The sequence below is a fragment of the Quercus suber genome, unplaced genomic scaffold, assembly GCF_002906115.3.
Source record: "Quercus suber isolate HL8 unplaced genomic scaffold, Cork oak 2.0 scaffold_587, whole genome shotgun sequence".
Lineage (NCBI taxonomy): Eukaryota > Viridiplantae > Streptophyta > Magnoliopsida > Fagales > Fagaceae > Quercus > Quercus suber.
This window is the reverse complement of record NW_027070032.1, coordinates 426,200-439,272: the sequence shown is the minus strand read 5'-3', so window position 1 is coordinate 439,272 and position 13,073 is coordinate 426,200. Positions and strand designations below refer to the sequence as shown.

General features: G+C 32.2%; 1 protein-coding gene across 5 annotated transcripts; it reads right to left on the bottom strand.

Moving 5' to 3' along the window:
* Nucleotides 1–705: 705 nt before the first annotated feature.
* LOC112013956 (UPF0481 protein At3g47200) lies at nucleotides 706–11,955 on the bottom strand. Of its 5 annotated transcripts, none has more exons than XM_065764852.1 (3): nucleotides 11,830–11,951; nucleotides 9,432–9,489; nucleotides 706–2,297 (listed from the first exon to the last, which is right to left on the bottom strand). In XM_065764852.1, exon 3 carries the CDS (start codon nucleotides 2,295–2,297, stop codon nucleotides 897–899), a length of 1,401 nt encoding a protein of 466 aa, XP_065620924.1. In that variant the 5' UTR covers nucleotides 9,432–9,489; nucleotides 11,830–11,951; the 3' UTR covers nucleotides 706–896. The 5 variants fall into 5 exon arrangements, with proteins under 5 accessions (XP_065620924.1, XP_065620926.1, XP_065620925.1 ...); XM_065764854.1 differs by lacking the exon at nucleotides 9,432–9,489 and adding an exon at nucleotides 4,724–4,884 and having other exon boundaries at nucleotides 11,830–11,950; XM_065764853.1 differs by lacking the exon at nucleotides 11,830–11,951 and adding an exon at nucleotides 10,242–10,677.
* Between the last annotated feature and the right edge of the window lie 1,118 nt (nucleotides 11,956–13,073).

Below are 13,073 nucleotides of genomic sequence, written 5' to 3'. Positions count from 1 at the left end.
AGCCTCTATTATTAATTTGTAAATTGGGGGTCTAAGTGTTCAAAGGTGTTTCACACCATTTGAACATTCAAATACATTGATTTAAATATTGTATTCTAATTGTAAAACTTCTTTAAACTCTTTTAAGTATGCAAATAAATCTAAACTACGTATATCAACATAAAATTCCGATGTTTGAAGGAAAAAATTATGGTGCCTAAAAAAAGGTTTGTAAGCTACAGTACCTACCCCTTGTGATTCAAGTTTAATAAGCAACGCCATATATGTTCATTTTCTTTTTTCTTTTTCTTTTATCAATTTTTTTTTTTAAAACATAAAAATTTCACTCTAGTTTAACCTAAGTGTACATGTGTGTAAAGCTCCAATTTGGATAATTGAACCCCAACATTTGTCCCTCACACTCTACAAGCACTTATACTTGTAAAGTAACTATCATACCAAAAGCATAACCGGTGATATACGCATTTGAAATAAATTTGTTCATATTAATTATCTCATGACCATTGCTCTTCCTCATCTCAAACCCACTTGCTTGGTTTGGATAGAAAATGGTATGAAACAACATTGGTCTACGTTGAGCGAAAACCAATCCCCTCACAGCAATTACTTGCTGACTTTTCGTAAGCAATTGCTAAGAGCTATTATTAACTCCATAAATATTCATATATATCACCTTAAAAAAATTGAAAGTGAAATGCAATAGAATATGGAAATGGGAATGCCATATAAGTAAAATTTCTCACCACTCCTACACAATGAATGCAATCCAAAAGCAAAAAACAATCCTACCCAAACTAAAGTAGATAACAATCCTATCCAAGCTTTATTGAGATAAAAAATAGATTACAAACCACACATTGCACACACAGCACTTGCACAAATTTATTGAGAAGTAATCAAACAATAGGCACTATTTGGATGATAGAACATACTGTTTGTACGAAGGTGAACACCAGAAGAATGATAGCAGCGATGGTAGAAGCAATTCTCCAAGGAGTGCTGAAATACTGACGCCTTAATGTTGCCCTCCATTTGTGCCAAGGTTTTTCATAGAAGCAGTTCAATTCATTGAAGATACGATGGTGATTTGGGTGGACACCTGACCAAAAGACGTGGACGTTAAGCTTGTTGACCAAAGATGTTACTGCATCGTTGTCCCCAAGATAATTACGTATAATTCCCTTCTCGCAAAGTAAATCTACATCTTTGGTAGTATTGACAAGGCGATCCAAAAACAAATAGTAATCCCTAATGTATACTTCGTCCCGAAAACAATACTGCTCATAAGCCATTACATTTCGAACAAGAGCCTCGGTCTTCTCATATAACTCTAAGCATGGCATTTCCAACACTCCGCTTCTGAAGTCAAATGTTATGTCAAGTAAACAATTGCTTGGACTCACCCGAAACTTTACACCTGCCCCGTGCAGTTGGGTCGCAGAGTACATAAGCGTAGCCATTCCATATCCCGTTACTCTTTCTGGTAGAGGCTCACTTTCTGGAAGACACTCACCTTCTGGTAGACACTCACCTTCTGGTAGAAGACGGGGTGGTAACTGAAACCCTCTTATCAGAGCAACGAAATGTGCTATTTCCCCTGACTTAGGGCGCATAGCTTGAACATTGTAAGGTTCAAAGAATTCAAAAATTAGATCAATTAACGAATATTTGGAGCTATAGCGATCAATACAGTCGAATAGTCTCTCAAGGACAAAGAACGGAAGCTGGTTTTCAAGCAATACCAAGTCACGTACAATAAAATCCACCTGGTCCCGTATCAAAAAATCATCTTCCACCCGACATTTTTCAACCCTTCTATAGATAAACTCAAGAACGAAGATTGCATCCACCAAAATTACATTAAAAAATTCATCCACACCCATGCCATGCTCAATCTCCGTATAGCAACAATAAATGCTTTCCTCCTTCTCCCTTATGGCAATTACTAAATCCATCAACTTCACATTAGCTCGATCCAAGACAAACTTGAGATACCCCACCTTAAACTCTTCCATGTTTTGTAAATTTTCGTCGTAGTGGTGAATAGGGCCAATTGAAATAACCATAGGAGAGTAGGCCTGTTCATTCACTTTGCGAAGGTGATCTGGAACTCTTTTGATGCGATTCGTAAATGAAAACGAAGGCTCTGGGTTTGCAATCATTGATTTGAGGGCAGTAACCATCAGTTCATATTGACATTTGTCCTCAATTTCAGTGTTTGGCTCCATTAGAGAATCAGCACTTCCAGTTTCACTTCCAACTGCAGCTTCTAAATCTCTACACACTGCCCCTTCCATCTACAAAAATGACTTTCGTAAATATCTTGGTAAAAACAAAACTAGCCGTTACCATTAAAAACACTAGTTGATGACCTGCGCTGTGCAAAAGCTAGCTATAACTACTTTAACTTAAAAAATATTTACAAGAAAATTTCTATTTAATCCAGGTGTAATGCATTGACATATATGGTATAATATGACGTTATGGAATTAAATCCACTTAGATTCATGTTATTAACAAGACCAATATTGGAATCTAGACTTTTAAGCATAACATTTTATTTGATTGATAAAACTTTTATATGATAATATGTGTAAACAATTATATACACGTGGATATATGAAAAAACAACATTGTCAATCCTAAAGTTCACCAAAAGAGCTTTTCTGATCCATAAAGTTTCAATTGAGCACTAACAATTCTTGAAGTTCAAAAAGTAAGAGCATAGTGAGAGCTACTACTACTTTTCCAAATTGCCAATAGTTTTTTTTTATCTTTGTGGCTAATAGAATAATGAGTTAACTTCTTTTCAGTGAATACACCCAAATCACACCCAACCGTCCCCGGATCCAAAAGAAGACACACTTGCAGCAGCCCCAACCCCATCGGGAGCTCCAATAAATTTCCACCCCTCCAGTTGTCAAATAGAAGAAAATCCAAGTTAAAATCTTTATATTTCCCGAGCAGCCAAACACATCCACAAAGCAAACAAACCAACGGGAACAAACGTGCCAACAAATAAGTAACACATAAATGAAACACTCCATCAAAAGAGAGAACAATGTTCAGCATATGACAGTAATTTCGAAACTGGTGAGATTTGAACAGAGCTTTGTCGGGTTTAAAACATACTCGGAAGAAAAGTGCAAAAATAAATAAATAAATAAATAATAAAAATATATATTACCAAGAATTTTATGGACTGGCGTTTATTAATATACTTATTAATTCAATAATTGCTCTAAAAACCAAGGAAGCTCTATAATTAGACAAAATCATTGGAAGATACACACGCGAGAGGGAGAGTTGATTAACAGATTGATTCAAACTATGGCTGTTCTGACGTTTTAGTCCCGTGGATTTCAGTCACCCAAATATTTTCTAAATCAACAATTTAAACAGCCCAGAACAACGCCATTCAGATTAGGGTTAACAAGTATGCGTCGCACCCATAGGGGAAGGGGTGTGACCAACTTTATCGAAAAATGCATAGAACCCGAGGAGCTACCGCAAAAGGCAGGATAGCATGACTCAAGAGTGAGTACGGATCTTGTCTTACAAATAAAACAAATAAAGTCAATAATAAAAATTTTTCCACGACACTAATAAAAAGCTCAGTCGTTATTCCATTCGCCATTCCATTAGCCATGTAAACATATAAACAAACAGCAACCAATATTGGGATCAACAGCACCCACTTTTGAAACTTCAAGACATAATATGGCGTAATTGAAACTTTATGTACTACTAATAATTAGCTTTCAATTGGATTCCTAATTAATTTAATGCCTTGTGTCCCATGAATTCTTAATTTTTGTGCTTAGGAAATTATTGGAGGTGAAAATCGAATAGTCCAAATCCAATTAAATTCTAAATCGGATTTCAATTGTAGTCCACCTATGCATCACTTGTTTATTCAATTTTCTAATTTTCGTAACAACTGAATTACTGGGCGCAAAAATTTAAGAGTTTAAATATAATTAAATGAAGAGTTTAAAACAAGGCTAAAACCTTGAATAATCTGAACCATATAATTGGGCTTTATATATAAATATCCACACAAATTGTGCCACATGCCCCACTTTATTATCTAGTCCATTGCAAGGGATTACACACTAGTCCATATATATAAATAACCAGAGCTTAGAGAAAATCAAATTAAAATATCAATTCTGTGCCACGTTTCTCATTTAATAATCTATTTTGTGTCAACTGAATTGTTAAGTGCGAAAACCAATGAGCCCAAATCTAATTAGATTCTAAATTGAATTTTAATTGATGTCCAATCTTCTGCCATGTGTCAATCTAAGATTTTGAGCTTTTATGTACAAAAAACGAAAAGTCTAAAACCAAGTACATATATTCATATCTATATATATATATATATATAATGAGAAATCATTATATACTTTAAAAATGCATGATTTTTTTAAAAAAAAAGTAAGTTACACAAGTAAACCGTTTAACCGAAATTTTTAAACACTTTACATATGCATATGCCGAAGCTACACACAAGCATAAATCTAAGCACAAACCTAGTCCATAAAAGCTTTTTATTTTAACTTTTATGTTTAAAATAGTAGACCAACTTATATCATTCACTTTACAATAATTGCGCATATCTTTAATTTAAGACACAAATCAAACCATCAATGGAAAACCCTTCAGCCCAAACCTAAAATCAAAATCAAACCCAGACATAATTGATGACAAAACAACCCACCTGCCTTTGAGACCCAAACCCAATGGCGATGTAACACCTAAGCTCAGATGACAGAATTGACAATGATGAGCTCCGAGACACACACACATACACAGAGTTTTATTTGGGCCTCCGATTCTTTAACAGTGCTCTATAGCCATTTCTTTGTTCGCCACAGAGACCTAAGATGAGAGACCTTCGAGAGTGACATTCGAATATAAATCTAAGATGAGAGAGGCATGAGGATTGAAAGGAGAGAAAAGGTTACCAATATAACCAGGGAGAGAGAGAGAGCGAGAGAGAGACGTAAAAGAACAAAAATAATATAAAAAAGAGAAATGTCTATACGAAAAAAATAAAATGTTGAATAAATAATCTAAGATGATGTGTTTTAAAATGTAATTTACGTAAAATAATAGAAGTAGGTTCTTACAATAAAATAAAGAACTTTCGCACGAATTGATGATGCCAATGCTCTAAAAGAAATGTAAGTATAAAACTTGTATTTATACTTGGTTTAAAATTAGAGTAATTTTACAATCCAATTTAAGAAAGTGTAACACAAAATTAAAGCAGATTAGCTTAATTGTTGAACTTTCACTTTAATTATGTATTGATTAATAATACTCCTTCCAATATACAACCAATGACCTAGATTTTAACACCCCATAATTTATTTTAAAGATATTTAACAAAAGAATAATATTTCCAGTGAATTTTATTTTTTCATTAGAGGATTCTCATCAACTCCCTCAAATGTGCCAAATGTCAAATATTTGGCACATTTTGCACCCCTAACACAAAAACGAACCCCCATCAAGTGTGCAAAAATTATGGAACATGAAACAATATGCACTCATTTTTGAGAGCGTACGAATGAAAATACCATTTCTGTTTGTCTTTATGATCACCTGATGCCGATCTCTCCTAAGGTCGGCTTCTTCTTTTTTTTTTTTTTTTTGTAGTGATTTGCTGAGTGGGCTCAGCAATGAGTGTCTATTCTCTCTTCCGTTCAGCCTCTCTGTACCACCTAGTGCCAATCTCTGGTGCTGTGGGTTTGGCTTTCTCTTTTCTTTTTTTCCAGTGATTTGATGGGTGAGTTCGGCAGTAGGTGACTTTTCTCTGTTCCGTTCAGCCCGCCACGCCACCCAAAACTGCTTATTTTGTTGTTGAATTTGTTTTTCTGTAATGGCAGTTTTGGGGTCCTGCTGTGTTGGTTTTAGTGTAAGACAGTGGTGGGCTAGCAACGACAGTGGGTGGATGTGTGGGAGTCAGTTCGAATGTTATTTTCGTTGTTTTTGTTTTTCTGTGGCAGTGGTTTTGTAGTTCTGCTGTGTTATTCTAGTGTTTGACAGTTGGGTCGGGCTTTGATGGTTACAAACGACTAGGGTGGGCTGTGGGTTGTTATGGAGGTGGCAAGTTTTTTTTATTTTGTATTTTTATATATCGAAGGTTTTCTTAACGTTATTTTAATATTAAAATATATTATTTTAATATTGAAAATGTTGTATATGACAACTTGTAAAATGATGTGCAAAATTGATAAAGCAGATTTTTGACATGCCAAAATGACATCTCTTTTGAGAGATCTAATGAGAATGCTCTTAAAGATATTAATTATTTTGTATATGTCTTCTGAATATCTAAAGGAAGTTAGCACAAGATTGAATCCAAGGAATTCCAAGAAACTTGACTAACGTTCATTTGCGCTTTACACACAATCGGTTCCGTGCATTGTTCGCTATACCTCACAGTACTATTCGCACATTTAAAAATTACTTTACTACTATGTTGTCGATTATCACCAATAGTATCATACCAAACCCCTAATGTAATGCTCTGCCATTTAGTTGTGAAAAGCAATGAAGATGACAATATAATGAGAGACAGATGAAGCGTGATGGCAAAAGAGTTAAGACAAATGAAGCGTGATGGCAGAAGAGTGGGTAAACCCACGAGAGAGACTTGAATAAACACACAATCCAAAAATTCAAATCATGTTGGTTGAAGCTCATTACCATCTGTGTGAGTGGTTTTTTTTTGTGTGCACGCATACTATGAACAGTGAGTTTCATTTATCTACTTATATAATTAATAGGTAATGCAAAAAGAAATTATATTTAGTGTCAAACAAGTTAATTTAGTGTAAAAATTAAATTTAAATTAGAATTTAATTTTCCGCCACGTATCTTAACTAATCTATATTTTAAAATTTTTGTGCCAAATTAGTTAATTTAATGTAGATAACAAAGAATCCAATAAAATAAAATAAAAACCGTAAAATTATATTAAATGGTAGAACTCAAAGAAAATTAAATTATAATCTAAAATTATAATCCAATTTTGTATATGTCAAAATTTATGTAAGGACAATACCATAATTATCCAATTAAGCATGTGTCATATGTCTACTCAAGATTTTTAAACTTTGTGTTAAGTGAGTTAATGATTGCAAAATACTTAGAATCTAATATTAATGAACTATAAAATTAAGAAAAAAAATTACATATAATCAAGAAAAATTACCACATTTTTTTCCTAAAAAATTAAAAAAAAAATCAAATTTTTAAGACAACTGTATATATATATATATATATATATATATTAAAACGTAAAACTTAGAAAAAATTGAATTAAAATTTGAAATTATAGTCCAATTTTGCATGAGTCTAAATTTATGTAAGAACTACACCTTAATTATCCAACTAAGCATGTGCCATATGTCTACTCAAATTTTTTAATCTTTGTGTCAAGTGAGTTAATGATTGCAAAATATTAAAAATCTAATACTAATGAACTATAAAATTAAGTAAATAATTATATATAATCAATAAAAATCACCATATTTTTTTCAAAAAATAAATAAAATAAAAGTCACTACATGTTCTACATTATTAAAAATTAGAAAAAAAAAAAAAGATCATAAGTACTATTAAATTTAAGTAATAATTTAATATATGACTAATTATATTTACATTAAAAAAATAATACGACTAATTATCTATATTTTATGATAAAAATTTGTGCTTAATTTTAATTGTATCTAAACGTATGCAAGATTTCGTGATATATGTTTTTTTATTATATAATAATTTGCCTAATTATTTATATTTTTATAATAAAAAATTTTATTTAATTTGAAATGCATCCATTCTTTTGCTTGGAGTTACATGCTAGTTACCAATTAAAGAAGACAAATTAAAAAAAAATTAATTCAATTAGGGTTAGAGGTAGGGCCTTGGTGAGATAACAATTTCCTTCGACCAAAAGTGACAAGTCGCAGTTTGAGATTCAATCTTTAAATTATCTTTGCCTTTCAAAAGTGAGAAAAACTTGCAAGCTAAGTACAAATTCTAAATGTATATAATAATTTATTTTTAACATTTAGATATGTATATTTATAGTATATATAAAAATGATTACCTAAATAACTCGAAAGTTTAGTAACTATCAAGTTTCAATTCTATATATATATATATATATAATTTTAAAAATGTCATAATTTTTTATTTTATGAACTTATATTAACCAAAATATTATAATTTATATAAGTTGTATTTGACTTGAAAAAAATAACATAAAATAACTCTATCATGTGTAAAAAACCCATAACAGATTAACAATAATTTTGTCTCCTAAAATCAAATTCTAAGTTGCATCTCAAATTGCCTTCCAAATAATAGAATACAGACCGGTAAAATTCCCATCTATCCTAGAAAAGGGAAGGGTTCTGACGTTCTGAATAAAATTGTTTTATTATGGAATGAGTGCTCACATTATACTTCACCATTTACATATTATTACACATCATTTAATATAAAATAACAAAAATTTAGAAGCAAGAGAGATGGAGACTAGATACATGACGTACTGATGTCATTGGTATTGGGCGTCTACGTTTTTCAGTTTGTGTTTTCACATGGATGTACTGTACAGAAAACAATTTTCACTCTAGCATCACTGTTTATGTATTTAAAAATATTAAAGAGTCGCTGTATAGAGAAAGGCAAACATTGGATAGAGAATATTATAGAAATTACAAATTAAAAGACACTGACGAATTGGGGGATTCATCATTTTTGTTACAGTGACAAATAATCTGTCTTACAAAACATTTGTAGCAAAATGTGTGAGAGTTTCAGTTACAGTTTGTCTTGCAAGACATTTGTAGCAAAATGTGTGAGTTTATCATACTAAAATTATTATTTTAATTGAGAATCGTTGCAACTATTATAATTAAAGTGTGAGGGGCAACAAATGTTATTGTCCGTTAATAAATATTGGCAGAAAATTCAGCAAATAATTCTTGCATGATGCTGGCATTGAAGATTTAAAACCTAAACACCATCTATCCTAAATGCGGGAAAGGTGGTGATATTTATATCAACTTTTTAACCAAATCAAGGCTAAAAATTAATTCAAAGAATTGAAAAAGACAGGCACTGGGAAAAAAAAATATTGCCAATTAAAATACAGTAAATGAACGCAATGCTCAATATTGATTGAAAATCTCAGGTTCTATTGCATATTTGTGAGAAGCAAGACATGCTATAGTGCACGTTAAAGTTCAGCGACTATATAGTTGGATGGTGCTTTTTGAATTATTAAAAATTTAGGATAAAAAAGATTATTTTAGTTGCTAATTATAACGATAACATTAAAAATGTATATATATATATATATATATAGATAAAGGAACTCAAGTTTTGGAAATGTTATGAAAGTGTACCTCAGTTATAAATTGTGTAGGTACTTAGCAGCGGAAACAATATTGAGCCTGTACCGCTCTGTAAGTGCAAACTATCAAGTATTAACTCTCTGATGTGGTTCAAATGAACTACCCGAATCAATTGAAACCACTAATAAGATGCTTATGAAAGGAACTCGAGTAGCTAAATCAATTGCAGGATGAAGGTCATTCAAGTCAATCCAGAGAAGGAAAAGTCAATTAGTAAAAAGGAACAATCACCACAATCACTACATTTTTTTTACTAAACATAAAGGAAAGCAAAAACCATACCTTAAAGAAATCTGTGTGTGTATGGGATTCGAACTTGAAGGAAGAAAATGCTAGTCAGCTTTCAATAATGTATAAAATTAAAACAGGATCAAATCATCAAAATTGATTAAAAAAAAAACAAAAAAAAAAAAACAAAGAACAAAAGCTAAATATACGGGTCTGTCTGGTACATGCGTTTAAAATTTTAAAATTGTTGTTTGAAAACATTTGTAGAAATCCGTGTGGGTAAAAAAATGTATGAAAATACGTGTAAGTGAAAAAAATGTGTGAAAATACGTGAAGAATACATGGGTTTAAAAACGAAAAATTATTGTTTTAAAGCATTTGTGAAAATAGGCGTCGATGAAAAAGTATATGAAAATTAGTAAGATATTGTTTAAAAACTGAAAATAGTTATTTGAAAACACATTCCAAACACTATCGGGTTTCAAGGCCTTTTCTTAGTTAGTGTTTCATATTTAACCAAAAAAATAAAAACTCATCTTAAACACTAAACATAAAGGAAAGCAAAAACCATACCTTGAACTCGGGCTTGGATTGGAGGCGGCTAGGGCTTGGATTTGGAAAATCGGTTTAGTGAGTGTTGAATAGGGATCCAAAATACAAAATAGAAAAGTGAGACCGTGGGAGTTTGAGAGAGTTTGTGAGAGCCAAGTAGAGAACTGAGACTGAAGAACCGAAAAGGTGAGGAAGCGGGAAGGTGAAGCCTTGAACCTTTCAATCTGAACTCTGAGCGTCTGAAGTGATAACTGAACAGACTCGTTGAGGATATCAGATCTTTGATATGTAATCCTCACCGTTAGATTGGGTCTTAATTTTGGATTATAGCCGTTGATCTAGAAATGGGTTATTATGCTACTGAAATCAGTCATATCACACTGAGTGCTCAGCTTTTACTCTCATCGCCACCGTTGATTTTAAATTTAAAATTTGAGTTAAACGGTTGATATGCATGTTTGGAATTTGTGTGACAAAAATTCATTTTTGGTCTTTGGTTAGTTTACACGTCTTCCCCTCTAAGAGAGCGTTTGGGTGGCACGTTTTGCTGCGTTGCGTTTTGCTTTTTTTTTTTTTTTTTTCCTCACGCGGTTCAGTCCACTGTTTTTCACTGTAGCAGTACTGTAGCGGCTACTGTTCATTGAACAGTAGTCGCAAAGTTTGACTTTTCAGCACAATTTTACTGTTCATGGACCCACAAATTTCACTTTTTAGCAACTTTTTCATTAAAAATGGGTCACACGATACTATTCACACATTTAAAAATTATTTTGCTACAGTATTTTTCAGTTTTCAGTTTCAGTTTTCAATTTTCAGCTGTATCCAAACAGGCCCTAAGTCTCGGATACCAAAACGCGTGGGCTGGCACTGCTGAGCTTCTCCAGCTGGCATGTCAAATCTCATAATATATGACGTCTACATTTCTTTAGTATATTACGTCATCTCTTTTCCTATCATTTTATAAACTTTATCACACTTTGGTCCCGAATGAGAAATTTTTTTTTTTGTCGGCTTAGAAATCTAATTTTGAAAAGTATAAGAGCAAGAGGATGCAATTTATACTTTGACAACGTGGAGGATTTTACAATTAGTTACTGATCTGAATTTAATTGTTATCATCTTAGAAGGAGATATTGGCTCATTCTATTTTGTTTTTTTAGTTTATTTAGTTATAAGGTTAAATGTTTTATAAATTTATCTCATTGTTTTAGGTTTTTACATATTCGTAAAAAAGAAAATAGTGTAGCTCACAATCTAGTTTGACATGCACAACATATCACTGGTTCTCTAGTGTGAATAGAAGATGTCTCATTACATACAATTGCTACTTGTCTGATAGTTTTACTTACAATTTAATAAAATTCAAAATATTAATTCTCAAAAAAAAAAAAAAAAAAAAGTTCAGCGTCTATTCTATTCAATTGCTACTTGTCTGATAGTTTTACTTACAATTTAATAAAATTCAAAATATTAATTCTCAAAAAAAAAAAAAAAAAAAAGTTCAGCGTCTATTCTATATATATAGTTGGATGGAGCTTTTCGCAATATTAAAAATTTAGGATAAAAATATTATTCAGTTGCTAATTATAACGAGCTGAAGAAAGCGTACCTTAGTTATCAATTGTGTAGGTACGTAGCAGCTGAAACAATATTGGGCCTGTAACCGTGTCTGTAAGTGAAAACTATCTCGAGTATCAACTCTCTGATGTGGTCCTCGCAGTGATCAAATGACTACCTGATAAGGATATTTATAGTAAAAAAACAACAAGAGTGCTGCAACTGCAACCATATCTCAAAATATATGACGTCAACATTTCTATAGTATCATTACATCATCGCTTTCCTATCATTGTACTATACAATTGCTACAGTAATTATGCATATATGCATGGTTACTGTAGCTCTTGTATTTGATATTTTATTATTTTTTATTTTCTCCATCTCATTCTCTTTTTTTCTCTCGGGTTGTTGACTCTCACCTCACGCTTTTGCCTCCTCCACTGATCTTTGTTGCTCTCTCAAGTCTCGCCACAGCCGTGCCACCGTCGATCACCTCACTCGCCACTGCTCACGCCGATCGTTGCTGCTTTCGCCTCACTGCTGCTCTAATCGTTGATGGTTTTGCCTTGTCACTACTTTCGCCTTGCCGCTGCTCTAATCGTTGATGTAGCTCAATCTTTGTTTGATGGTTTTGTGATTTTGATCTGTGGATTTTGATGGTTTTTATTAGTGGGTTTTGGGATTTTGATTAGTAGGTTTTGATGATTTTGATTAGTGATTTTGGGATTTTGATGGGTGGGTTGATGATGGAGACTGGCTTAATGGTGGTGGTTGGGTATTGATTCAAGAATGAATATTTTATTGAAGAAATGTGCAGAATAGACAAACTAATGTGAGTGTTTTGTAAAAGTATGTGTGTAAAATAGAAAAAACATGTTTTTTGGTCCAAAATGGATAGAAATTATGCATCTATTGATGCGGATGCTCTTACATTGAAAAGTATAAGAGCAAGAGGATACATACAATTAATACTTTCTTATAAAAAAATCTAAGCACTAGATCTCTATCAAACGATGCCCTATTAATAAGTGCAATTAAACTTGTGTGAAAAATTAGTGTTTTTTTGGGTTTGTTTAGCTAAAAATTTGGGAAAATTGATGTGAATGCTCTTATAACAAACCAAAACCAGTTTGATTTGAAACCTGTAGGGACTCAATTTGGATTGACCCTGAGTACAAATGAGTTTTCAGCCCAACAAGCCCAAACAATAAATTTTTAGAGTATGGATCCAAGAACTAGTGCTGTTTTTTAGGAAATGTTCTACTCATCAAGTAATAAGGGATACTTTAGGTT